Genomic DNA, 26,459 nt, shown 5'->3' with positions numbered 1-26,459 from the left:
TTACAGTGGTACCTCGGGTTAAGTACTTAATTCGTTCCGGAGGTCTGCTCTTAACCTGAAACTGTTCTTAACCTGAAGCACCACTTTAGCTAATGGGGCCTCCTGCTGCTGCTGTGCCGCCAGAGCATGATTTCTGTTCTCATCCTGAAGCAAAGTTCTTAACCTGAGGCACTATTTCTGGGTTAGCGGAGTCTGTAACCTGAAACGTATGTAACCTGAGGTACCACTGTATTTTGAAAGTGTGGTGCAGAGAAAAAGACAGTTGAGGACCACTGTCATAAACTATATTTCTGTATTTAGGGAACTGTGAGGCAGCCAGTGAAAATGAAGCACTTGTTCCTGCAAGATTAGAAAGAAAATATCCCACTCTCATGGCTAACACAGTGGTTTGACTTCACCCCTGGAGGTGCTTCAGACAGAAGAATGCTAAAAAAAAATACGTTGGTTTTAGCTTATATTTTTGTATTAATTAATTTGTAACTAACCGCTACTGGAAACAGGATATTGGACTTAGATGGACCTTTGGCAGGACTCTTCCTAGGTTAGTGTTAGGTTAGGGTGTTAGCTGTTGTGGGGGCTTGGAATCTGTCCCTTAGGCAGTCCTGAGCTGCTTCCTCCCTTCCGGCCTTTGAAAGTAGGCAGTTAAGTGGCTATGTCTCTCTGCTTTGAATAATCTCCTCCTGTCCAGTTAATAATCTCTGCCTGAATGAAAGCCTGCGGAGATCCAAGCCTTCCTCTTCTCCTGGTCAGAAAATGATTAATTAATTAAACACTGCTTATTAAGAGTCTGAGGGAAGGGTTGCCTACTGGATGGAGAAGAGAAAGGAGCTTGTTGATCTACGCGTTGCTGCCTCGGAAAAGGAAGCTCAGTTCTGGAAACCAGTCTAGAGTTGCCAGGTCAGGAACATCCCAGACCCTGAGATTTCAGAACCCAAACCTGAGAGCTGGGGGTATGCCACTGTCACTGTCACAGGGCAGGCACTGGAGATGGAGGTTAATTGGGAGTAGAGGAAAGTAGCCCCCCCCTCTAGTGTCTATGCTGTAATTTGCACCCAGCTCCTGCCAGGCTGAAGTTTCCAAGCTGCATGCACAGTCTTCTCTCTATATATATAGATATAGATATAGAATATATAGATATAGATATAGATATAGATATAGATATAGATATATAGATATAGATGATATAGATATAGATATAGATCACAAGTGGGAAGAGGGTTTTTGGCACTCAGGTTTTGCTTGTGGGTTTCCTGGGGGTCATCTGGTTGGCCACCATGAAAACAGGATTTTGGACTAAAGTAAGGTTACCAGATTTTTTTCAATGAATCCGGGGACACTTTTCAGCTTCAATGGATTTTGTATGGGGACTGATTTGTAAATCTGGGGACTGTCCCTGGGAAACAGGGACATCTGGTAACCTTAGACTAGAGTGACCACTGCCCTAATCCAGCCACAGGACTCTTACTACCCTTTTAAGAGCAACCTGAAACTGCCTTTACCTGGTGGAATCTCAGAAAACATTGTATGCGTGTGATCGGGGTGTGTGGCTTGTTCCTCCCTGTTAGCAAAAGCGAAATAAAGATAGAAGATAAGCAAACATGAACATTTGCTTAGTGGGTTTACTGTACAGACTGCAGAATTCAGCTCTTCTTAGTAGATATATACGTAGATAGAATCTGGAAGGGGCATGCAATTAATTAGGGACTCCAACTTTTCTCCACAGTACCCATTTTTGAAAACAGAGTATTTTGGAGCCTATTATTTGACTAAACCCAAGCCTTTCTTTGTAAGAAATGCTTTTGTTGAGATGCGAATTCAATTGATGCCTTCTGCAGTCTTGGATGGCTGCTTTCGTAAGGTCCCATACGATGGCAGGTTTTGTATTCGTGGTCAGCTACAGGCGGAATACATTGTGCATTATTTGGTTAATTTGCCCCTTATACAGGGATCCAAGAGATCAATTTCCAGAATCTTTGCTTGCACATGGCCGTAGGTACAATTCAGTGCAAATGGTTCAGTTTCTCTTGAGTGTCGCTAATAGCTCAGTGACACATGAAGGCCTTCCTTATGCAGTGCACACACAAAAAGATTTGTAACAGAAGGTTAGACAACATTGATGCAAGTTGTTCTGGAGATTTGGAGGTGTGATCTGAAGCTGAGCTAGCTTTGAGCTAGCTGGTGGTTTTTCTGACCTCTCTTCTTATCACTGGCGTTTGTTTTATATTATTGGTGTATGTTTTTACTATGGTTGCAGTTTGGCAATTATGAAATTGCCATGGCCTTTGGCTAGCAGAATAAACTTATGGGTGGTTATGATAGTATATAAATGGACTCAGAGTAGAGAGACCCAATTTCAAGCTCAGCCATGAAGCTCACTGGAAGTCCGTGACCAGTCAGTGTCTCCTAACCTACCTCAAAGGGTTGTTGTGAGGGATAAAACAGGATGGGGGTGGGATAGCCCCATATGCTACCCTTGAATGAAGGGTAGGATAGAAATGCTACAAATAAATAGCCACAGCACTATATTATTATTATTATTATTATTATTATTATTATTATTATTATTATTTTCCTGCCTCTGCTTCCTGCGGTTTAAGAGATGCAGTCGTTCTCAGTCTCTGGGACTGCTTGTTACTGGCTTAGCTTTTGCCCTTTCAGAATTAAACTGCGCGATGCAGCAGGGTTCATCTCTCTGGGTATTAATTCATGCCTCGTGGCTGTTCTCTTGCCTGGGGAATCCTGGCAGTGTGAGCAGGCACTGTTATCATTTTGCGCTTCAGGATTTCTTAATGTGATTTTACGTAGAATTTGCATTGGTAACAAGCAGCCAGGCCCAGCTCTTGTTGAAGTGGGCTGCGAAAGCCCCGCAGACTCGAGCGGGGGCAGGATCTGGCCTCTGAGGGCGGTGCGAGCCCAAATCCCCCCCTGGCTTTTTTCTCTGCTGGCGTCTTATTAAATGCACCAGCAAAGTGCGCAGACTGGAGGTTGAGAGGATTCTTTGCAGACACTTAAAATGCTTGATCTTTTCTGCTCGGCTGCGATTTTGAGGAGGCGCATTTTCAAAATGTAGGTCTCGTTAGGAAATGATCTAATCCAGCCCACTCCCTTTCCAAAACAACTACCTTCATTACGGAAAGAGGCTGCTGCTTACTGCTAGAGCATCTGTCTTGCATGCAGATGTTCCCATATTCCGTCACCGTGAACTCTAGCGAGGGCTAGGAATGTCCAGTCACAAACCCTGGAGAAGCTTACTCATTTTGTGAGCGAGTTTATTTGGGTGCCTGACCTAGGCTGTAGTCTTACTGGGAAGGGCTGTAGCCCAGTGAAAAGAGCATCGTTCTTGCAAGCAGAAGGCCCCAGAGTTAATTCCACAGTCAACACTAGAACCTTTAGAAGAGGATTGGACCCATTTGTGGTGGAGAGGGCTATCGTGGTGGCTACTATCCAAAATGGCTGTGCTGGAAGGCAGCAAGGCTTCTGAAAGATAGGCGCTGGAAGCCACAGGAGGAGACTGTTGCTCTAGTGCTCAGGCCATGCTTGCGGGTTTCCGAGCACAATTCAAAGTGTTGGTGCTGACCTTGAAAGCCCTAAATGGCCTCGGTCCAGTATACCTGAAGGAGCGTCTCCACCCCCATCATTCTACCCGGACACTGAGGTCCAGCACTGAGGGCCTTCTGGCGGTTCCCTCACTGCAAGAGGCCAAGTTACAGGGAACCAGGCAGAGGGCCTTCTCGGTGGTGGCACCTGCGCTGTGGAACGCCCTCCCACCAGATGTCAAAGAGAATAACAACTACCAGACTTTTAGAAGGCATCTGAAGGCAGCCCTGTTTAGGGAAGCTTTTAATGTTTGATGCATTACGGTATTTTAATATTTTGTTGGAAGCCATCCAGAGTGGCTGAGGAAGCCCAGCCAGATGGGCAGGGTATAAATAATAAATTATTATTATTATTATCTGGTTGGCCACTGTGAGAACAGGATGCTGGACTAGATGGGCCATGGGCCTGACCCAGCTGCAGGCTCCTCTCATGCTCTTAAAGGATTGAAGAGGGGAAACCCTTTTGGACAGCTGTTGCTGGCTGCAATGCTGGGCTGCATGGATGCTGTAAGGCAACCTTCCTCCATCCTAGTGTCCTCTAGATGCTTTGAACTCCCACCACCCAAACGTATTTCCCAGGTTGGAGAAGCTGGCATAAGGGATCTTCACGTGTTCACACGCTAACTGAGACCCAGCTGGAGGCATTTCCCTAGGCGCCCCTCGCCAAAATCTAGCGGAGCTTTGGAAAAGCAATGCCACCCTCCCAATGTTTGATTCTGCAAAAGAAACTAGCTGGCGACTCGTGCTCCTTGCAGGATCAAGATGTGGCTTCTGCTCTTCCAGTGCAAGCATAAACAGGTTTACTCAGGAGCAAGCCCCACTGAGTGCAATGGGACCTGCTCCCTAGCGAGTGTGTTGAAGGTTTCAGGCTGGCATCCTTCAAACCCCCAAAACGCTTGGTAAGCTGGCCTCCAAACCATGGGCATAGGCCAGGATTTTTGGGGGGTGGGGGGCAGGCTTCATGTTAGGTGGCAAGAACCTGCTAATTTAAGTATTTTTATTGATTTACTTGATTTAGGTGGGGCAGCTGCCCCCCTGCCCCCTCTTGGTTACGCCCATGGTCCAAACTCAAAATGCATCCACATCTTGAAAGAACTTACTATCTTAGCCGCAGAAAGCAAGGTTTGGAACATGCACAGACAAGCCATCCAGTCTGAGCTTGACAAAAACTTTGGGTTTTTTAAAAACAAACTTTAATTGGTAATAAAACAAATTCTTCCTCGCCAACCTGTTCCCTTGCTCTGCAAAGGCAACAGCCAGCAAGTAACGAGCCTCAAACTCAATTGGACCAACCTGGATGCGATGCTTTCATCAAAAGGGAGGACTGAGTTATAAAGGTACAAAGCTTCTCGGCCAAAGAAAACACTTGGAAACCCGTATGCAATTGTGCCTGAAGTCTTAAAGGTACACGCAGGGCCTCTAGACTTGAACTTGGTAGTCAAACGCTGCTTACGCACGGCTGTGTGCATCGAAAGGAGACGTCAGGAACTCTCACTGCGCACAAGTACAAAATCCAGTCATGCCGTTTGCAGATCTACCCTGAAACTTCTCAGTATCTGCGCTGAACAGTTTGTTCATTAGAAATTGCAAGTTTTCGGCAGTATGGGCCCCCGAAGACTTTATTAATTGTGTGGTGCTGGTTTTAAATGCAACGCAGTTTCCTTATTTCAAGGCGGATCCACCTTTTTACATAGGGTTTGACTGAGTTTTGCATTTTAAACCAGGGGTGGGGAGCCAGTGCCCCCCCCCCAAAAGCTGGACTCCCGACTCCCGTAAGATGCAGCCAGCATGGCCAGTGGTGAGAGATGATGGGAGTTGCAGTCCGGCAACATCTGGAGGGCCACAACTTCCTCACCTGACTTTGTTGATGTTCTACAAATCAACAACGATGTGCTTGTCATAATCTTGTCAGTCGCCCCTGGCTTGGGCATCTCTTGATTTTCCTGTGTGAGTTTTAGCTCTGCTTTGATTCCCGCCCCCCCTCTCAGATTTGCACCAGAGCTGTCTTCCCCCAGATGGGTTTCATACTAATCCCTACATGACGGTGCCCGTTGAGCAGGAAGACATGGGTTTTTTTTTTGCAAAGTGGCCTTTTAAGTTCTTGGGGTCAGGGGAAGGTTGGTAGGGTCTAGCCCTCCCCAAGGATCAATTCCATTTTGGAAAGCCGTCAGTAGCAATCTGCTTCATTATCTTCCATATTCCCTGCAGCGGAGAGGATATCCTGCAAGAGCGACTGGGGGCTCTTTTCCAGGTGATCGCTGCTCCTGTCTAAAGATCTCTGCAAACCCTCCAGGTCCGTCGTCTCTAAGAAAAGGATCAGGCACTCTGGATCCTGGGAAATCCTTTTAGCCGACTCTCCAACAGGAAGGATCAGTTCTTCCCTCTGTTTCTCCTCCCGCTGCTGAGATGTGCTGCCCAGCTCCAAGCTGCTCTCCTCCAGGCGACTGTCTTTGCAAATCTTGGATTTCACGGCTAAAAGGATCTCGCAGGCTTTCAGCGCCACTGGCCTGTCGCAGTCATACAGGGCTCCAAAGAGGAACTCAAAGAGCTTCACTCGGCAAAACGCCTCCAGCAATTTGAGGCGACGGGCAGCCTGGCTGGCAGGTGATGAGTCAGCGGCGTACGGGCAGTCGGAGAGCCCAAGCCGGCCAGACATTTGGCCAGCAAAAACCTTGGCCAGCTCCAAGCCGCTGACCTTGACTTCCCAGTCCAAGTCTCTGTCCACGGCTTGGATCGCTCTGGAAACAAACTGCTCAGGGTCAGCCAGGACTTCCGGGTGGCCGTCCCGTAGCCAGTCAATGAAGACGCGGATCACAGCTCTGCGGGGGAAGCCTTCGGAGTCAGCGGACAGGATTTCCTGCAAGCGAGCCCCAACGCTGGCCTTGAAGGACAAGGAAAAGAGATGGGGGGGATCTGAAAACTGTTTGCAAGCTATGCTAGGTGGGGGGAGAAACCCACATCGTGTTAACTCCCGCGGCACCAGGGAAACATGGTGTGCATTCTTCCCCTACCAAAGCAAATCCATTCTCCCTATACAAGTTAGAAGTTAGATTAGCCTCAGCCAGAGCCAGGGCCTTTTCATGAGACCAGGGCCCTGCAGGATCTGATTTCTTTCTGCAGGGCCTGTAAGACAAAGTCGTTCCGCCTGGCCTTTGGCTTGGAATCAATTTGATTCCCTTTCCCTCTTTCTTTTTTCCTTTCTCCTCCTATTTGCGGACTTCCCTGGCTTTTTTCTGGCCCATGTAGGACCAGTCTGGATAGTTAGCCTTGGTGAAGATTTGACATTTTCATCCCCCAAAAAAGTTTTTGATTTGAGTTTCCATTAAAATGAGGCTGCATTTTAATGTTTTAATATTTTAATGTTGTATTTTAATCTTGTTTTTTAAGTTGTATTTCAATCAATTTGTTTTTATATCAGTTGTTAGCCACCCTGAGCCTGGTCTTGGCTGGGGAGGGCGGGGTATAAATAAATTTTATTATTATTATTATTATTATTATTATTATTATTATTATTACTACAACAGCCAAATCCATTCTCCTCATACAGCCAAAACCACCACCCCACAAGGTCAGCAGAAATACAAAGAAGTATTTGCAGGGTGTGTTGAACCCTAAAATTGTGGGGTGGGGCCCAAACAGCCCAGTGAGGACTGAGTGTGCTGAGTGGCCATTTCATGTTGGCTGATTTTGAAGGGGAAAGGGTGTGAAGAGAAAACCAGAGGGAAGAGAGAATGGAGTATTCTGGCAAAGGCCATGGAACGCTGAACAGGAGTACTGCGCCCTGCAAGGTTTCATACACCTGGCAGGGATGCTTTAAGTTGAGATGCCTGCACAGCAGGGGGGTTGATCTAGATGACCCTTGGGAGTCCCTTCTAGCTCTAAGATTCTATGATTCTAAAAGCACTTTGAACTGAGCCCAGAAACTCAAGAACTAACCATTGCAGTTGGTGTAAGATTGGTGCGATGAGCTCCGATCGCTGCACACCTACCGACCTCCTAGCAGTCGGGTTTTGTTTCAATATCCTATCTATTGCTTCATAGTACAGTTGTACCTTGGAAGTCGAACAGCCTAGTTCTCAAACATTTTGGCTCCCAAACGATCGAAACCTGGAAGTGACTGTTCCGGTTTTTGAACATTCTTTCAGAAGCTGAACGTCCGGCGGGGCTTCCGATTGGCTGCAGGAGCTTCCTGCAGCCAATCAGAAGCTGCGCTTTGGTTTTTGAACGTTCTAGAAGTCAGACAGACTTCTGGGACGGACTCCGTTCTACTTCCAAGGTACGACTGTATTTCTAGGCTGCCCTTTCAGGGGAAACCCACCCAAAGCGCCCCCCGTTAAACAGAGCTGTAGTCTTCCGGTCGGAATGCGGCCCCCCTGCCTTGCCACGTGAAAAGGCAGGGACATAAACGTGCTCAGCAAAGAGGACTGTACCTCTTTGTTGCTGCCATTGTTCTCTGAGCCGGGCTTCTTCGACTCAGCGCTAGCAAGCAAGGAAAACTGCCCCAAGGCTTCCACCGCACTGGCTCGCACGTAGCTCTCTGGGTCGGCCAGGAGGCCCTCTGCCAGCGGCAGCACTTCCGAAGAGAGGAGCTCTTGCCAGAACCACTCCTGCCCTGTGTAGAGATGAAAACAAAAAGGGGGGAAATAAACAGGGCCTGATCCCATCAGCCCTCTGTCCCTACCATTAAAGCAAATGCCTGGCCCCGGACAGATCTTGTCAAGAGCACACAGGCTTCCTGGGAAGGCTCACAGTCTCCAGACTGGCCCCCGCAGCGCACAGAGGTCATAATTTGCTCCATCAGTTGTACTGCTGCCTGGAATCCTGAACAGGGAAGCGCTTCACGCTGCAACGTTTTGTTGCAGTTGCTTCTGATTTCCATTTAAAGTCACAAACCGGAATGGCTTTAAAACAGGGCGACAAAGTCACGGGGGAATAAAGCTGTATGTGGTTTGTACGCCTCTGATTGCCAGATGCTGAGAATCACAAGCAAGGAGAGGGTTCTTTCACTCATTACTTACGAGCTGACCGATTGAGAGAACACAATACTGGACTCAATGGGCCTTTTGCCTGGTCGAGAAGCCAGACTCCCCTTATGTTGTCATTGCAAAGCCCAAAGGCCAGGGTGCAGGCAGGTGTGCAGCCAGGAATTCTTTTTGCTGAGACATTCCTGGCAAGGAAGTGTCAGCCAACCGGGAGCTCATGGGCAGAAAAAGCCCCCAACCAAAAGCTCATGAAGTGGGAAAGCCCCCACTTTCCCCCTATCCTCTCCTTCTCCACCCCCCAAATCAATGCATGCCTTTTATTTACTGACTCCATTTATAATTCACGCAATAAGTGAAGTTGTCTGGGTGACGTACTGGTTAAAAGAAATTAAAAACACAGCTCCACTAAAACACCCTTTCCGTAGCAGCACACAAAATACATGAAACCGAAAGCCTTATCTTAGCAGATAGCAACATGGCTCCTGAAATATTTGTTATAATACAGGGAGCCATGAAAACAATCTTCCCAGAGCTTTTAGGGGAGAAAACACCCCTCCATTCTAAAACTGCAGTGAATGCAAGGATTAATCAAGCCTTCCAGCTGTTTTGGACTACAACTCCCATCATGCCCACCCAGCCTGGCCACCACACATGACACAAAGTGTAGAGCAGATGAGCAGGGCTAGCCCAAAATGTCCCAGCGAGTCACAAGGAAAGGCCTGGAAGACCGGGTTGCGCCAGCAGTCCTCTCCTTTCAGGGCCGTCTTTAGCATATGTGCCACCGGGGTGCAAAGATCTGCCCAGCACCCCCAAATTTAGTCAATTTCGTGTGCATGGCACCATTGAGAATGACAAGCGCCATCGTTGAGTCTGACAAGCGCCGCCGTCGTGAATGACAAGCGCCACTGCTGGCACGGCGCGTCTTTGGTAAACAAGCACACAAAGTCGAAAGTCCTTAATGAAAGAGTAGGTATACATTTCGGTAATACCTAGGTATATATGTGTTTTGTTTTTCTAGCTTGATCAAAATTATTAATTATTTCGTAACAGACAGATAGTTAAGAGCTTAGTGGCTTCAGCAGCGGGCGGATGGCGTCCCCTAGAATTCGGCGCCTGGGTGCCCCGCACCCCTTGCACCCCCAGGTAAAGACGGCCCTGTCTCCTGTTTTAGCTCATCAAGCCCATTGACGGTTGTGGACTCTCCTTCCTTGGAGGTTTCTAAGGAGAGGCTGGATGGCCGTCTGTCATGGATGCTTTAGCTGAGATTCCCGCATTGCAGCGCGTTGGACCAGAGGACGCTCAGGGTCCCTGCCACTCACTCTATGCTTCTAAGGCAGACTGCTCCTTCGTCACCCAGCTGTGCTCCCTGCCTACAGGTTCTGCCTTCCCTGCACTTACCTCTCAGACGCTTCATCGCTTGCGTGAGATGCTCCAGGGCCGAGTCGCGCACTTCCCAGCTGGGGCTGTGCATGCGCTTCTGCAAGACGGGCAGCATGTCTGCTCCAAGGGGGTGGGAGACAGAGGGAGGGTCACAGACAGAACTGTTGCTGCTTATAAAACAACGTCAAGTCTGTTTTACACATTGTGAGTCAAGTCCCATTGAACTTAAAGGGGGTCACTTCTCCCCCCTTTTAAATTTAAATTTTTGATTTCATTTTGATAAAGTTATAATCATAAATAAATAAGAATAAAAATGTGCACCCCGCCGCCAAGACCATTCCATTGTAACTACCCAACCTCCCAAAATTTCAACACCTCTTGCCATGATTTGACCCCTTTCCGCTTTAACAGTACAAATTCTACAAACACTCTCCGTATCTCCTCAAAATCATTTCTCCTGCGTATTCCACATCTTACCTTAACGGCACATGTCAATTTATCATTAATAGCTATATCCCACACCTCTTTATACCGTTCTTCCATTTTATATTCTGCTTGCCCCTTCCAATTCCTAACTATCATAACTCGTGCAGCTGTCAATAAATTTGTGAGCAAGCCCTTCATTGCCTATATACCTTCCACCCCATTGTAAATTGATTATAATGCTGCCTCTGGACTTTTGGTCAGCTTTAACCCAGTGACTTCTGTTACCTGGGGGTCACTTCCTGAGTAGGACAGCACTGTAAGTTACAACCCCATCTGCATCTGGGGATGAAGACAAGTGAAAGTCCCCAGGCCACACTGAACTCTTTGAAGGAAGATGAGCTAAAAAGAAGGGTAAGTGTGGCGTTTTTTTACAGCAGGTTCATGCTCTGGGTTTGAGATTCCCCACCCCTGCCATAAAAAAGAATCTAATAAGAGCCCTGCAGGATCAGGCCCATGCCCCATCTAGTCTGCACCCTGTTCTCATGGTGGCCAACCAGACACATGTGGGAAACCCGCAAGCAGGACTTGAGTGCAAAAGCCCTTTCCCTTCTTGCGGTTTCGGGGATTCAGAAGGCTTGCTGCCTTTGATTGCGGAGGCAGCCAAGAGCCATCTCTCCCTTCACAAATTTGTCTACTCTTCTCAGTCCAGTATATCTGAAGGAGCGTCTCCACCCCCATCTCACTGAGAGCCAGTGTGGTGTAGTGGTTAAGAGCGATAGACTCATAATCTGGGGAACCGGGTTCGCGTCTCCGCTCCTCCACATGCAGCTGCTGGGTGACCTTGGGCCAGTCACACTTCTCTGAAGTCTCTCAGCCCCACTCACCTCACAGAGTGTTTGTTGTGGGGAGGAAGGGAAAGGAGAATGTTAGCCGCTTGGAGACTCCTGAAGGGGAGTGAAAGGCGGGATATCAAATCCAAACTCTTCTTCCTCTTCATCGTTCTGCCCGGACACAGAGGTCCAGCGCCGAGGGCCTTCTGGCGATTCCCTCACTACGAGATGTGAGGTTACAGGGAACCAGGCAGAGGGCCTTCTCGGTAGTGGCGCCCGCCCTGTGGAACGCCCTCCCACCAGATGTCAAAGAGAACAACAACTACCAGACTTTTAGAAGACATCTGAAGGCAGCCCTGTTTAGGGAAGCTTTTAATGTTTGATGCATTACTGTATTTTAATATTGTGCTGAAAGCTGCCCAGAGTGCCTGGGGAAGCCCAGCCAGATGGGCGGGGTATAAAAAATAAATTATTATTATTATTATTATTATTATTATTATTATTATTATTATTATTAAAGCGACCTGGGTTGGTGACCATCGCTGCTTCCTGTGGGGGGGGGGGGTGAGTTCCGTAGTTTAACTTCGTGCTGGGCAAAGAAGTACAGGGGTACCTCGGTTTAAGAACAGCCTTGTTTACGAACGATTCAGTTTACGAACTCCGCAAAACCGGAAGTAGTGTCCCAGTTTGTGAACTTTACCTCAGTCTAAGAATGGAATCTGAACGGTGGAAGGGCACTGGCGACGGGAGGCCTCATTAGGGAAAGCGCGCCTCGGTTTAAGAACGGTTTCGGTTTAAGAATGGACTTCCGAAACGGATTAAGTTCGTAAACCGAGGTACCACTGTAATTCCTTTTCTCTGTCCTCGATCTTCCAGCACTCAGATTCACCGGATGTCCAGTACACTGGCTGTAATGCTACTTGGGCCAGAAACAGGCTTGCAAATTTACCTCTGAGAAACTGTTTGTGCCGCTGGAAGTCACCGGCAGAGTCAGATGCTTCCGAGGGGCTTGGAAGCCACTTCAGCGTTGCTTGGAATGCCTTCTTCAAAACCTGAAAGAGAGAAAAGGGGGATGCCGTGAAAGAAATCCCCCAGAATGACCAACATCCTGGTACTTTTACTCTGGCCCATCCCCAAATCACTCCTTTTGCAACCAAGAACCAATGTGGAGTAGCAGTTGGAGGGTCTGGCTGCCACCTGGGAGCCCAGGGCTCAAATCCCCTGCTCAGCCATCAATGAAGCTCCCAGGTTGGCCTTGGGGGCCCAGTCGCTGCCTCTCTATCTAGCCTCCCTTACAGGGTTGCTGTGGGGATTAACCAAGGAGGGAGAGAAAAACGTTCCCCACCTTGAGCTCCTGCTTCCGACTCAAGAATCCATACTTACAGCGGGGCTGCTATCTGGACTCTTCAGGTACACAAGGAGAATGTCAAAGATTTGTTCCATGACTTCGTCAGAAACTGAAGCTAAAACACACAGAGAAGGACAGTTGGGAGTTATTTTATTTACTTATTTATTTACTTTGCAATTTATATACAGTGGTACTTTGGGTTAAGTACTTAATTCGTTCCGGAGGTCTGCTCTTAACCTGAAACTGTTCTTAACCTGAAGCACCACTTTAGCTAATGGGGCCTCCTGCTGCCGCTGTGCCGCCGGAGCACGATTTCTGTTCTCATCCTGAAGCAAAGTTCTTAACCCGAGGTACTATTTCTGGGCTAGCGGAGTCTGTAATCTGAAGCGTATGTAACCTGAAGCGTATGTAACCCGAGGTACCACTGTACTGCCCTTTAACCAAAGATTCCAGAGCGGTATACAGTCATACCTCGGGTTACAGACTCTTCAGGTTGCAATTTTTCAGTTTACGGACCCACCGAAACCCAGAAGTACTGGAATGGGTTACCTCCGGGTTTCACGCATGTGCAGAAGCGCCAAATCGCAACCCGCGTGTGCTGTGGGTTGCGAGTGCTGCGAGTTGCGAACATGCATCCCGCACAGATCATGTTCACAACCCGAGTGTCCTACTGGCTGGACCATACATCCTCTTGCATGTCCACTCTAGGAAAACAAGGAATGTTGTATTTGACTGCTCCTTCCTTCCTTAGAGGTTTTCAAGCAGAGGTAGGATCGCCATCTGTCAGGAAGGCTTTTGTTGAGATTCCTGCATTGCAGGGGGTTGGACTAGATGACCAATGGGGACCCTTCTGGCTCTACAATCCTGTGGGAAGCTGGAAAGGACCATCAAAGGACCCCTCGTTCTTCCCTTGCCTCCCAGGAGGTTTCTTGCAGGGCCAATTCCCTGGAATCGACAGGGAACACCAAGATAGCAAGGGAGGGGGGAGGGAAACCATTGACCCCCTCCTGGTGAGGCTTGCTGACCTCCCGGTAAAGTAAAAATTCGGTCTTCTCCTGTTAGGCAAAGACCACAAGACGACCCGGATTGTCGCCAGATTCTGCGCACAGATCTGTAGGCACAGACCATCCCCCGATTCAATCTAGTTTGTTAAGAAAATTCCCAAACCCGGATCTACGGGCGACTTTGGGTCATTTCTCTAAGGCTGTCTATTTTAAAGTTTTTTATGTGTTTATATGCCCATCGCACTTTTAAACTTAAAATCCATTGTCGTATATTGTTTTAAATGTTTGTTTTGCTATTGGGATTGTAGTTCCATTTGTGTTTCTCAAGCTGGTCTCTGGCCGTAATAAATTTCATGTACTTACTTGCCCAGCGAGACAGAGCTCCCAGGAGGCCCAGGGCTGCCCGCTGAACTCGGAAGCAGCCGACCAGAAAGTTGCCAATCTTAGCTGCCAGAGAGGACACCGGAATGGCGAGGCCAACGCAGAACTGCAGAACAGTCACCACGGACTGGAGCAAAGGCTTGTGGGGAAACTCCACTGCCAGAGAGGCCTGGTGAAGAAAAGGGATAAATGCAATCTCAGCCAATTTGCTAGAGGTGTCTCTGCTAGAGGTATACACAGGCTTCTGGGTATGCGGCAGCCCCACTGCACAGGGGCAAAATTTGGTAAGGAGGCCAGAGTTCAGCATCTCAAGAGTTTCAGCTCGATACTGCACAAGGATGGTACATTTAAAGCCTGGGGAGCTGATTTTTCCTCCACTCGTTGGCAGGAAAGGCTCCCAGTGTGGCTTACAAATATTAATAACAAGAGAGTCCCAACCCACTCGGCCTATAATGTAAAAGATGCAGCACAAAAGGAAAGAGAGAAGAGGAGGAAAGAGGAAAATAAGTGAGTACAGGCACCAGTTCTTAAAAGTTCTTCTAATGACCTTTTCCCTATAAAAAGCTCAGGGAGAAGGAGGAGCCAAAGGAGGTTGGGTCTTTGCTTATCTAGATCTTACCACATACTGGACTTCCTCCAGATGAGCCAGAGTCTGGCACAGGAAACTGACACACGAGGCCCTGGAGGACAGAAGAGACTCCACAGAGGCAGATTCAGGCGGCAAACCTGGAAGTGGAGAAAGGGAAGCCGGAGGACACCAACGGAGCAAAAGGCTTCTATGACATGGCTAGTATAAGCAGCCTTCCCCAACCTGGTGCCCACCAGATATTCTGGACTACAACTCCCAACAGCTCCAGCCAGAGCAGCCTGGCTGGGGCTGATGGGAGTTGTAGTGTAAAGCAGTTGTAGGGTACCAGGACGGCAGAGGCTGGCTAAGCGTACGCAGAGGGGGAAGAAAGTTAATTTTTCTCCAATGCCCTCCCAAACAGAAGGGGGCAAAATCCACCTGGGACATTCCAGCAAGGCCTGTTGTTCTTTGGATCGGGGCCCAGGTGAAGTATTTCAGGGCCTGTTAACTGTACTTTGCTCCCTTAACCCACCCATCCCGCTTAATGCAATATGTGCACATAAGAAACTAGGAAGAGCCCGCTGAATCAGGCCTATGGCCCCCCTAATTCTGTACCCACAGTGGCCATGCAGATGTCCCCAAGGGAAGGCCAAAAGCAGACCCCAAACACAAGAGCCCTCTCCCCTCGTGTGGTGTCCAGCAATTGGTATTCGGAAGCAATTGCTGCCTCCTACCGCGGAGGCAGAGCCGAGCCACTGTGGCTGGTAGCACTGAGCTCTGAGGCCGCATCCTAACTCAGCAACGCACCTGGGAATTCTAAGGATGGAGAAGCGCCTCTCAAGACACAGCCCATTGGCTGCAGCAAAAGGCCCAGACCTTGCACCTGGATTGCCTGTGGGCTTGAAGGAGGAGAGGGAGCAGGTTAGGTCTCTCTTGCATCCGCAGCAAGGCAGCATCTCTGTGGTTTTAATGTAGGTTAAAGCTTTATTCCGTATATTAATGCAAATGCATGCACAAACGCAATAGTCCCGCCGTCCCCCGCCAGGTGTTTTGGGTATCAGCCCTGCTTGCAATTGCAATTTGTGAGGGGGGGAGGGCAGGAGAGGCAAGAACAGCAAGGAACGTGCAGCTCTCCCCTGTGCTTGGGGCACAATCCTATGCCATTTTAGTCAGAAGTAGGTTCCATTGCTTTCAATGGGTCTTACTCCTTGGCGAAAGGTACACAGGGCTGTAGCCTTAGACTTCGTTGCAGCTGCGAGTGAAAGCTAGGAGGTTAAGCATGGCTTCATAGAAAAGGCCGGCTTGAGGAGGGATTCTGGTGACTGGGAGTGGCCGCCGAGACCATCATCATCATTTTTAATTTGTATACCATCTTTCTATCTTACAATACTCAAGGCAGTTTACAAGCTGAAGAAACAAAAAAATGTACTGATACATCTTATAACAATCTAATACAATACAAAAAACGTGATAATAAAACATAACACTGGTCCTGAAAGACCTACACTGGCTCCCAGTACATTTCCAAGCACAATTCAAAGTGCTGGTGCTGACTTGAAAGCCCTAAATGGCCTCGGCCCAGTAGACCTGAAGGAGCGTCCCATCATTCAGCCAGGACACTGAGGTCCAGCTCCGAGGACCTTCTGGCGGTTCCATCACTGGGAGAAGTAAGGTTACAGGGAACCAGGCAGAGGGCCTTCTCAGTGGTGGCACCCGCCCTGTGGAACACCCTCTTGTCAGATGTCAAGGAAATAAACAACTATCTGACTTTTTGAAGACATCTGAAGGCAGCCCTGTTTAGGGAAGTTTTTAATGTTTGTTGTTTTATCATGTTTTTAATCTTTTATTGGGAGCCGCCCAGAGTGGCTGGGGAAATCCAGCCAGATGGGCAGGGTTTAAATAATAAATTATTATTATTATTTTATCTGTTAAAGGAAAACAAGGTCAAACAAAATACTTAATGGTTTGGGCTTTAATGTTGAGGGGAACAAATCCCTACCAGGCTTCAAGTTTCAGGAGTCCCAAGGCTAGAGGGCCTGACTGAGTGAGGCTCAAGGTCTTCAGAGCAAGTGCCACCAGCTTCCAGAGGCTGCATTCTGGGCAGCCGAAGGCAGGAGACCTACAGGAGGGAGGAAGATGCATTAGTGCGCGTGCATAACCTTTAGATATGTATTTGTTGTTGCCAGCAGTCTGTCTCAAGAGACCACGGCGTGTGCCTCTGTGGGTGAATCAAACCACTGGAGAATCGCAGCGCCTGCTGTGGCTGCAGAAACCTGGAACTCATAACTTCTGCCTCCCTTGATGTTTTTGCTGTGTTAGCAGCAATGAGGTGACCTCCCTAGGCACAATCTTGGGCAGTATGTCTGGAGGTCCTGGGCTGCCCAGGCGACAAGACCCGTCCCCCTGCTGAAGTGGTCCAAAGGAAAGCAGAGCAAGACGTTTGGCACCAGCTTGGCTGCAGGAGTTGCAGGAAGGAGGAGTACAAGGTGCCATCCAACAGTCTTAGAGACTCCGCTCCTGATTTGTGTAGGGTTTAAGCTCAGCCTTTTCTTCTGCTAAAGATATCCCACAAGGTAGTGGAGATTTAGAATCTGAGTTTTCTTTCTCCTAGATGAGTGACCTTCCTGGGGGCAGGTGGAGTTGTAGCAAATGAAGGCCTCTCCCCAAGCCACCCTACTTCATAACTTCCTCACCCTGGAGCGTTTTTGCCTGGCTGGGTGGGATGTGTCCCTTATGATGCCTCTTGCTTGCTTGGATGCAGGATAGAGAGCCGTGTGTGAGTGTGTCCAGAAACTGGCCAAAGGTAAAATTGACACCTGCTGCCCTGCCCACTTTTGCCTCTGGCTAGTTGGTCCCAGAAGGTTGCCCCAAATGGATGGGAAAGGTTCTCTGAAGGAATGACCACTGGTTGTGGAGCACACTTCCACCCGCAGACAAGCCACAACTGTCTGAACATCATGCCCTCTATCTAACCTTTGGCTTTCTCAGTGGTCTGCTGTGCCCTGTCTTGAGGGAAACAGGTGCCAAAATAACTTTGTACCCCCCCCCCCACGATTGCATGATTGGAAGACGTGTAAAGGGCACAGTCCAAAATGTATCTGACTGGTTTTGCACATTGTGCTAATAAAAAGAGCCTCGGCAGAGCTAGCTGGCAGCTTGCTTATGCCCAGCTCACCTGCATTACCAACTCCTGCCTCATGCCTTCCCTTCAGTTCTCCACTATAGGTTCCCACCAAATAGCAGCATCTCCCCGGGGTTTCTGGTCAGTGGTCTGGAAATGTCAGAGACTGAACTCAGGAGCTTCTTTTGGCAATGCAGCTGCTGGACCACAGGTCTTCCTCTTCCCCAATGGTTCCCAGTTCTATTCCAAGCATAGCTCAAACTATTGGTTTTAACCTTGGAAGACCTCTTTGATATCGATCAAGGTTGGGGAACTGGTGGCTCTCCAGCCATGGCTGGATTACAACTCTTATCCTCCCTGACCATTGGCCATTCTGGCTGGCGGCTGATGGAAGCTGGAGTCCATCAATCTCTGGAGAACCAAAGTTCTCCATCCTTCGCCTCCCCTCACATTAATGAAAGCCACTGTGCAGGCACCTACCTTGCCATGCTGAGGAACAGATCCACCAGCTGGTGCCCAACTTGGAGCAGCTCCTCTGTCAGGAGGGACTCCACCGTTCCCGCGATCCGCAACCAGAGCAGTTCAGTCCAGGCGTCCTGGTTGTGCTCAAACAACGTCGTCAGCAGCTGCAAGGAATGCTTGGCCCGGGAGGCCGAGTGGGATTTGAGGGACTCTTCGACGCGAGCAACTATCATTCGAGTGCAAGCCGGCCAATCGCAGTCCATCGAGCTGAGGAGGCGAGACGGTTCGGACTGAACGGAGAAGATGAGCACGCGAGCGAGAAGGCGGTTGGCTCCTGAAGCAACAAACAGGCTCGGGTCTCCTTGGAGAGCGAAAATCACATCTAGGGAACCTGGTGTTGAGGGAGACAGAGAGAGAAGGATGCAGAATAATTTTGTAATGAGGTGCCCCCTGTCCATGATGAGGAGTGGCTTGAGCACTGGGCTAGGACCAGAGGGGAGGGTTCAAATCCCACACTCAGCCATGAAGCTCACTGGGTGAATTTGGGTGAGTCACTCTCAGCCCAGCCTACCTCACAAGGTTGTTGTAAGGATGAAACAGGGAGGAAGATAACCATGTACACCACCTTGAGCTCCTTGAGGGGAAAGGTGGGATATCAATGTGATAAACAAAACAAAAAGCTCCCATCCAGCATTTTCATCTGGGTGATGCTTCCCTTGTGTGGGTGGGTGGTGCTGTTTTGGCTACGTAAGCAACAGGACTCGCAGCACAAACATCGGAAAGGGAGAAAGCAAAAAAGGGCAGCTTCCTTCTGTTCAGCAGCATTTCTCCAATCGCTAGTGAGCTCCATAATCCAACAAATGATCCTACTAGCCATAAAGGGCAGCAGACATCACTAAATAAATAAATAAATAAATAAAAATAATAATAATAATAATAATAATAATTTTATTTATACCCTGCCCTCCCCAACCAAGACCAGCTAACACCAGATAAAAACAAATGATTAAAATATAACTTAAAAACAAGATTAAGTACAACATTAAAATGCAGCCTCATTTCAGTAGAAACTCAAATCAAAAACTTTTTGGGGATGAAAATGTTAAATCTTCACCAAGGCCAACTATCCAGACTGGTCCTACGTGGGCCAGAAAAAAAGCCTGGGAAGTCCCCAAATAGGAGTTCCATCACAGAAGAAAGGAAAAAGGAAAGAGGGGCAGGGGATCAAGTTGATTCCAAGCCAAAGGCCAGGTGGAACAACTCTGTCTTACAGGCCCTGCGGAAAGAAATCAGATCCCACAGGGCCCTGGTGTCATGAGACAGAGCGTTCCACCAGGCCGGAGCCAGTGTTGAAAAGGCCCTGGCTCTGGTTGAGGCTAATCTGACTTACTTAGCGCCCGGGACCTCTAGGGTATTGCTGTTTATGGACCTCAAGGTCCTCCGCGAGGCATACTGGGAGAGGCAGTCCCGTAAGTATGAAAAAGCATGCCAACCCAGAAAACAAGTAGCCCAAGGAAGGCTGGGGAGATCAGAGTACTGCAGCACGAGGCCCAAGACAAAGGTCCATTTCTTTCTCGTTGGTACAAGCCAGACATCTGCTCTGGAATTATGAGGGTGATGATTTACATGTCAGAGCCATCAGGGCACATGATGCTTCACAAAAGACAAGCCTTGCCCCTAGGAGCTTACAAACCAACAGAGGAGAAACAACAGAGGAAGGGGAGCCCAGGCAGCAGGGGGAGACAGAGTGGGAGAAAGCCTGTGGCCCTCCAGATGTGGTTGGACTACAACTCCCAGCAGCCCCAGTGAGTGTGAGCAACTGTCGCAGATGACGGGAGCTGTAGTCCTACAGCATCTGGCTCCCCAACCCTGCAAGTTTGGGAACTAAGATGTTCTCAACAGGATTCAAAGGACAGGTTAGCCATGGGTTTTCAGTTTTAGGAAGCCCCACTGACTTCCTTTGGGCGGGCGGCCACGATTCAGCAGCAGATCACCTCTCCAGTAAGACAGAGAGAGCCTTCTTCCAAAACCCTGGACAGATGCTGTTAGGCAGTGTAGAGAATACTAAGTTGGATGGAGCAGTGGCCAGACACAGATGCCTCTCGTGCCTCAGAGGCAGGCCCAGGTATGCTGTATAAATTTTGGCACTTACCAGAGTTGCACAAGAACTGGAAGGCGCTGTAGTGCTGCAGCATGCTGTAAACGCCCTGCACCCAGCCGCTCCGGATGGACATGTCTTCCCACAATGCACTGCTCAGAGGCCCCGCTTCTCCAAAGGCACCAAAGACGACTTCTCCCTGCTGAAGCGAGAACAGAAGAAAGCGGGAGATTCTCACAGTCACTGACCTATGACTAACGTCCATTTCTGCGTGGGGGGAAATCCTGAAACACATGCAACCTAGCGCTGCTCTTTTGTGCTTTGTAGGTGGTTATAGTTTAAGGGTTGGGCCGATGGGTCCGAAACCCTCAGCGAGTTAGGGGCTTCCCCGGCATGCAAAGACAGGCTCTGGTGGATGGAGCCAGCAAGACCAGGAGCGGGTCCAACGGTCAAGAAGGCAGTGGTGAACACAGCACAAGATATTATGGGCTGTCCCATGAATCTGCTGGATGAAATAGAAGAAGAACGTTGAGGAAAATTCTCAGGGATGATTCACACCCTGGCCGGCACTTTCTTGATCTCCTGCCCTCGGGCAGAAGATATAGAAGCAGGATTAGTCACACCAACAGGGTAAAGAACAGCTTCTATTCATGGGCTGTTAGGCTGCTGAATGAAAAGATAACAACAGGGCAACTGACTTTCGGGTTTGGTGGGTGTGCGTCAGTAAATGTGGGGAATTAAGACTAAGAGAGCTGAGTGGAGGGTGCTCGTGTAATCTCACTGTATACAAGTTGTACACGTGACAATAAAGTATTTCAATTTCAATTTCTGCAGGTACTGTAGAAGGAAGTGAGGGGAAGATAGGGCTCGTCCACCTGGGAAGGAAAACTCAGGTCCAAACCCCCCACTGCCTTGCAGGGTATCTTCAGGGGGAAGAAAAGGAGTAAGCCCTACATAAATCTGGAGTTCCTAAGACGGCTGGGTGGCACCTTGTATGCCTCCTTCCAGCAACTCCTGCAGCCAAGCTGGTGCTAAAGACTTCACTGACCTGCAGGTGTTGGAAACTACTTTCAGAGGCAGCAAATATCCCAGTGAGCCTCAGGACGAAGGAAAGGATGGTGGGATTTGGCTCCTCTTGTCTGAGCACAGCCAGGACCAGCTCCTTCAAACACGGATTTTCCTCTAACAGCAACAGGCTGGATCCTGGGAGGGGGGGAAAGAGGGGCCAGCAGGGAATGACCAGATGTTTAGTTAGAAGACGAAACTTATGTAGGGCAAAGCCTCTGCGCTCTACTCAGAATTAAGGCCTAGTGATGCAATAGGAAGCTGCCTTGTTTAGTCTTCTCCACACTGACTCTCCGTATTTTAAGGCAGGGGATTTCCTTAGCCCTACCTGGAAACACAGTCTCAACCTGTTAAGAAATTTCACATGCCCCCAGCCCTTCACACCTTATACCCTCGGGAAGTGCTTCCTAACATTTAAAGCAAAATATCCTTTCTTGCTATTTGAACCAGCTGCTTCGAGTTCTCTGGAGCTGCAAATTTGTTCCATCAACTACAACAGGCTTCCCCAACCTGGTGCCCTCACTACATTTTATACGACAACCCCTGTCATCCCTGACAGTTGGCCATGCTGGCTGGAAACTGATGGGAGTTGGAGTCCAACAACATCGTGGCAGGTGGGCAGATTGCACCAGGCAGGGGAACACTGGTTTCACTTTCTGTCTTGCCAGAGTGGTGCATGCTCTGGTTATCTCCCGCTTGGACTACTGCAATGCGCTCTATGTAGCAATGTAGCTCTAGCTACCATTGAAGGTGACTCAGAAACTGCAATTAATCCAGAATGCAGCAGCTAGACTGGTGACTTGAGAGTGGCTGCTGAGACCATATAACACCAGTCCTGAATGATCTTCATTGGCTCCCAGTACATTTCCCAGCACAATTCAAAGTGTTGGTGCTGACCTTAAAAACGGCCTCAGTGCTGTATACCTGAAGGAGCGTCTCCACCCTCATCGTTCTACCCGGACACTGAGGTCCAGCGCCGAGGGCCTTCTGGCGGTTCCCTCCCTGCGAGAAGTGAGGTTACAGGGAACCAGGCAGAGGCCCTTCTCGGTAGTAGCACCTGCCCTGTGGAATGCCCTCCTATCAGATATCAAGGCAATAAACAACTATTTTACTTTTAAAAGACATGTGAAGGCGGCCCTGTTTAGGGAAGTTTTTAATGTCTGACGCTGTATTGTTTTTTTATATTCTGTTGGAAGCCACCCAGAGTGGCTGGGGAAACCCAGCCAGATGGGCGGGGTATAAATAAATTATTTATTATTAATTATTATTATTATTATTATTATTATTATTATTATTATATTTCGGCTATCACCTCTTTATGATCTCTTTTCTAGGTTAGATATTTGTTAGTGTTGAATTAGGACCTGCGAGACCAGAGTTCAAACCCCCACTCAGCCATGAATTTCACTGGATGACCTGCTTCTCAGCCTAACCTTCCTCACAGGGTTGTTGCGGGGCTTAAATGAAGGGGGGGGGTGAGAAAAAACCATGTATGCCACCTTGAGCTCCTTCGAGAAAAAGGTAGAATATAAATGCAATAAATAAACCATTTCTATACCACTTAACACCAAAATCACAAGCCCCAGAATGAGATCCTGTGGCCCTCCAGATGTTCTTGGCCTTCAGCCTCCATCAGCCACAGAACACATAATGAATAGTAGAACTGTAGAAGAATTGGAAGGGACCCCAAAGGTCATCTTGTCCAACCCCCTGCAATGCAGGAATAATAATAAGAAGAAGAAGAATTTATTTATACCCTGCCCATCTGGCTGAGTCTCCCAAGCCACTCTGGGCAGCTCCCAATCAAGTTTTAAAAACAATACAGTGTTAAATATTAAAAACTTTCCTGAACAGGGCTGCCTTCAGTTGTCTTTTAAAGATAGGATAGCTACTTATTTCCTTCACATCTGAAGGGAGGGTGTTCCACAGGGCGGGCGCCACTACCGAAAAGGCCCTCTGTCTGGTTCCCTGTAACCTTACTTCTTGCAATGAGGGAACTGCCAGAAGGCCCTCGGTGCTGGATCTCAGTGTCCAGGCTGAACGATGGGGGTAAAGAATCACAGGTAAAGAATCCCTGATAGATGGTCACCCATCCTCTGTTTAAAATCGTCTAAGGGAGGACAGTCCACCACCTTCCAAGTTGATGGGATATGGAGGGCCACATGGTCTCAAGGCCCCTTGTTTTGTTTTTTTCAAGAGGTGGGTTCCTCTCCACACGTGTGTGACGCTTTAGAGAACCCTTACAAAACAAACATCTAACCATGGAACTTACCAGTATTGATCAGCATCTTAAACCAATCCAGCAACTTTTCCAAACAAGTGTCATCCGAAAGGGGGTGCCTTGGATCTGCCAGAATCGTACATACTGAAGGCAGAAGTTGAGAGCACTTTCTATCCATGGCGAGTCTCGGTTTTTCCGTTCTGTTTTTTTCCTCATGAAAGAGTGTAAGAACAAGGCAGAACCTACAACACAGGAAAAACATGTTGTTTTTGAAAAGGAAACTAAATTGGAACATGGGATCTTGCATTTAAATCTAACGGCCCAACTGTACTCAAATGACAGCGAAGTGACCTGGTTTCACCCACTCTCACTTAGGATCGGACCCAAAGCTACTGTTTTTGAGGGCTATGGAGGGGGACTTGACTAAAACTGGGGAGCATCAGGGGGTGGGACACACGGGTTCCATTAAGTCTCCCTCCTTTCCTGCTCCGTGATCAAAGCATTGCAGCTCAGTGCTGTACCTGCTTACTCGGAAGTAAGGCAGCAGCAGCAACGAGTTCAGCTTGAGTTTATTATCAAGTACAGTAAGTGCACCTCTCGGGGTCCCCTAGGAATGCAGCTCTCCGCACGCACAGCTCGGCCGGCGCGATCAGCGATTACTCAGAAGTAAGTGCCACCGACTTCCACAGAACTAGCCTCCCCAACAGTTTGGGCGCCTCTCACTTCTGCTTTAATTGGGAATGAGCCACAGGAATCTCTGGAGAGTTCCCCAAGCAAGCATGCAAACGCCGCGATCCTGGAGAGGAACCCCGCTGAACAAAAGGGGACTTGCTCTCCGAGCAAACGTGGCTTGGATCGGGTTGCAATAAAATCCCCGCGCGCTGCTATCGCAAACCAAACACTTTACCTGCCCCGTTTCCCTTCCAAGCGCTACTGGGCATGCTCAGTTCATCTTCGGCAGTGATCATGCTCAGTAGCGCAAGCGAAGTCCTGCCTTGCCAGCACTTGGCATGAGTTTCTCCAGGCTCGCTAGCCAAAGCATCTGCGGAGAGCAAGGAGAGCCTTTTTCCGAGGCGGGACTGCAGGGCATGGGTTGCACCAGAGGGATCTGCCGGAGTCGGGTCAGAGAGGTTTATAAAGAGAGAATTTCTCCAGCCTCCAGATGTTTTGGACTACGTCTCCCATCAGCCCCTGCGACTAAGCCCATAAGGCCTGTGGTAGCTTGCTGGGGCTGATGGGCGTCGTAGTCCAAAACGTCTGGAGGGAACCAAGTTGTGGAAGACAAGATGGCCAAACTTGGCTCGCCAGCTGTTTTGGGACTACAACTCACATCATCCCTAGCTAACACGACCAGTGGTCAGGGATGATGGGAATTGTAGTCCCAAAAACAGCTGGAGAGCCAAGTTTGGCTATCACTGAAGTATAAGCTAAACAAGCTATAGCTTAGGGCCCCACTCTCTCGGCGGCCCCCCAAAAAATTAAAGGGAAAAAACCTGGGTGTACATTTCCAAAATGTAAGATAAAAAACAAATAAAATAAAACCTACATACAGCAAAAGTGTTATGTGTTGTGTAGGCTCCTTTCTGTTATGTGCAAATGGCTTTAGATACCATAAATTACCATATAGCATATATTCAAAACCAGCAACAATTTGTTGTTGACAAAGGACAGCTGGACATATAAAGGGCCCCATTACCTTCAGTAGCTGAGGGCCACATCAAACCTAAATCCGGCCCTGGTTACATGCACATGATTCCAGCTACAAAAGCTGAGGCTGTCGAACATATTCTCAGGCTGGAGTATTGTTTGGGGGATGGGGTTGAGAGAGCGGTTGCTGTTATTGATATTATTGTTGTATCTTTAGTTTTAGATCTTATGATTTAAGTGGAAATTGTTTCCATTTGGTTGTGTCCTTTTTGATGTGTTTGATTGATGATTGTTCATGGCTTCTGTTACGTTTGTAATTCTGCAAATCTTGTCATGTTGTAGGCCGCCTTGAGCATAGTTTCAACTATGGAAAGGCAGCATACAAATAAAAAGATGATGATGATTTATTTATTTTTGTGAGCTGCCTTGGGGACGGGGCTTCTTTGGCCGAAAGGCGGCACACATACAAATAAAAGGATAGCACATTAAGCGGGGGCGGGGGGGGGGGTTTAAACACTTAGGATCGGGACAGCGGGCAGCCGCGCGGCCAGATCCTGTGCACATTCTCTCTTCCCGTCTCCCCATTGCCCTGCGCGCCCAAGCCAAGAGCAGCAGAAACAGCGGGTCACCCTCTCCCCGGAGCCAGCGTGCGCTCGCTTCTGCGCCTGCGCGCCTCTCACCCAGCAGCAAGCGCGTCCCTTCGGGCAAACTCTCGTTCGGCCTGCGCCTTTGATTGTCAACTCCGGCGGCGGAGCCTCTCGGCCCAGGCTCGCCCCGCCCCCCATCCGGGTCCTGGTTGCCGCGGCAGGTTGCCATGGAGCCCGAAACCCGGAAGTGGCGAGGAAAGGCCGCCGGAGTCGGAGAAAGGGCCGCTGCCGCCTGGGGTGAAATGGTGGTTTCGCTGGCCCGGCCGGCGCTTCCCCGCTATGTCTCAGAGCCCCGACGAGGCCGCCGCGGAGCGGGAGCTGGTGAGGGGCGAGGAAGGGGGAAAGCTCTCCCGGCAGGCAGGCAGGCAGGCAGGCCGGCCTTCGGGGGAAAGGGAGCCTCTCCTGCGCCTCTCCTCTCTCTCTCTCCCGGCTGAGGGGAGGGCAGGCCTGGTGGGGCTGGAGGCCGGGGGTCGAGGAAGGGGGCAGCTGCGGCCCAGCCAAGCCTTATGGCGAGGGGGGAGGCAACATCTCCCTCTCCACCCCCCCCACCCCCCGCGATGCCCCCACTATCCGCCCCTCCATTGTACTCAGGGAGGCTTCCTCTGGAGCAGCAGGCGGGTCAAGGGTTGCCCCGTCCCTGCGTGGGATCCCTCACCTGCCCCAGTCCCGGATTTACGTATAAG

General features: G+C 49.2%; 2 protein-coding genes across 6 annotated transcripts in view; one reads left to right on the top strand and one right to left on the bottom strand.

Annotated features, from left to right (window-relative positions):
* Positions 1-4,698: 4,698 nt before the first annotated feature.
* On the bottom strand, positions 4,699-24,496 carry BRAT1 (BRCA1 associated ATM activator 1). 5 transcript variants are annotated; one of them, XM_083585655.1, is made up of 14 exons: positions 24,390-24,437; positions 23,534-23,693; positions 21,245-21,399; positions 20,251-20,398; positions 18,117-18,489; positions 16,515-16,634; positions 15,323-15,414; positions 14,567-14,673; positions 13,930-14,116; positions 12,598-12,677; positions 12,164-12,266; positions 9,977-10,075; positions 8,027-8,208; positions 4,699-6,477 (listed from the first exon to the last, which is right to left on the bottom strand). In XM_083585655.1, exons 2-14 carry the CDS (start codon positions 23,658-23,660, stop codon positions 5,764-5,766), a joined length of 2,487 nt encoding a protein of 828 aa, XP_083441781.1. In that variant the 5' UTR covers positions 23,661-23,693; positions 24,390-24,437; the 3' UTR covers positions 4,699-5,763. The 5 variants fall into 5 exon arrangements, with proteins under 5 accessions (XP_083441781.1, XP_083441782.1, XP_083441779.1 ...); XM_083585656.1 differs by having other exon boundaries at positions 23,534-23,682; positions 24,390-24,425; XM_083585653.1 differs by having other exon boundaries at positions 4,700-6,477; positions 23,534-23,724; positions 24,390-24,496.
* A 1,306-nt stretch (positions 24,497-25,802) lies between these two features.
* The window catches only part of IQCE (IQ motif containing E), a 42,448-nt gene continuing 41,791 nt past the window's right edge, over positions 25,803-26,459 (top strand). Inside the window, exon 1 of the mRNA XM_083585699.1 lies at positions 25,803-26,097. Within this exon, the coding sequence (XP_083441825.1) occupies positions 26,056-26,097 (42 nt within the window). The 5' untranslated portion in view covers positions 25,803-26,055. The remainder of the gene's footprint in view (positions 26,098-26,459) is intronic.

The sequence above is a fragment of the Podarcis filfolensis genome (assembly GCF_964270895.1).
Source record: "Podarcis filfolensis genome assembly, chromosome: 14".
NCBI classification, from domain to species: Eukaryota; Metazoa; Chordata; class Lepidosauria; order Squamata; family Lacertidae; genus Podarcis; species Podarcis filfolensis.
This window is presented reverse-complemented; position numbering and strand designations above follow the sequence as displayed.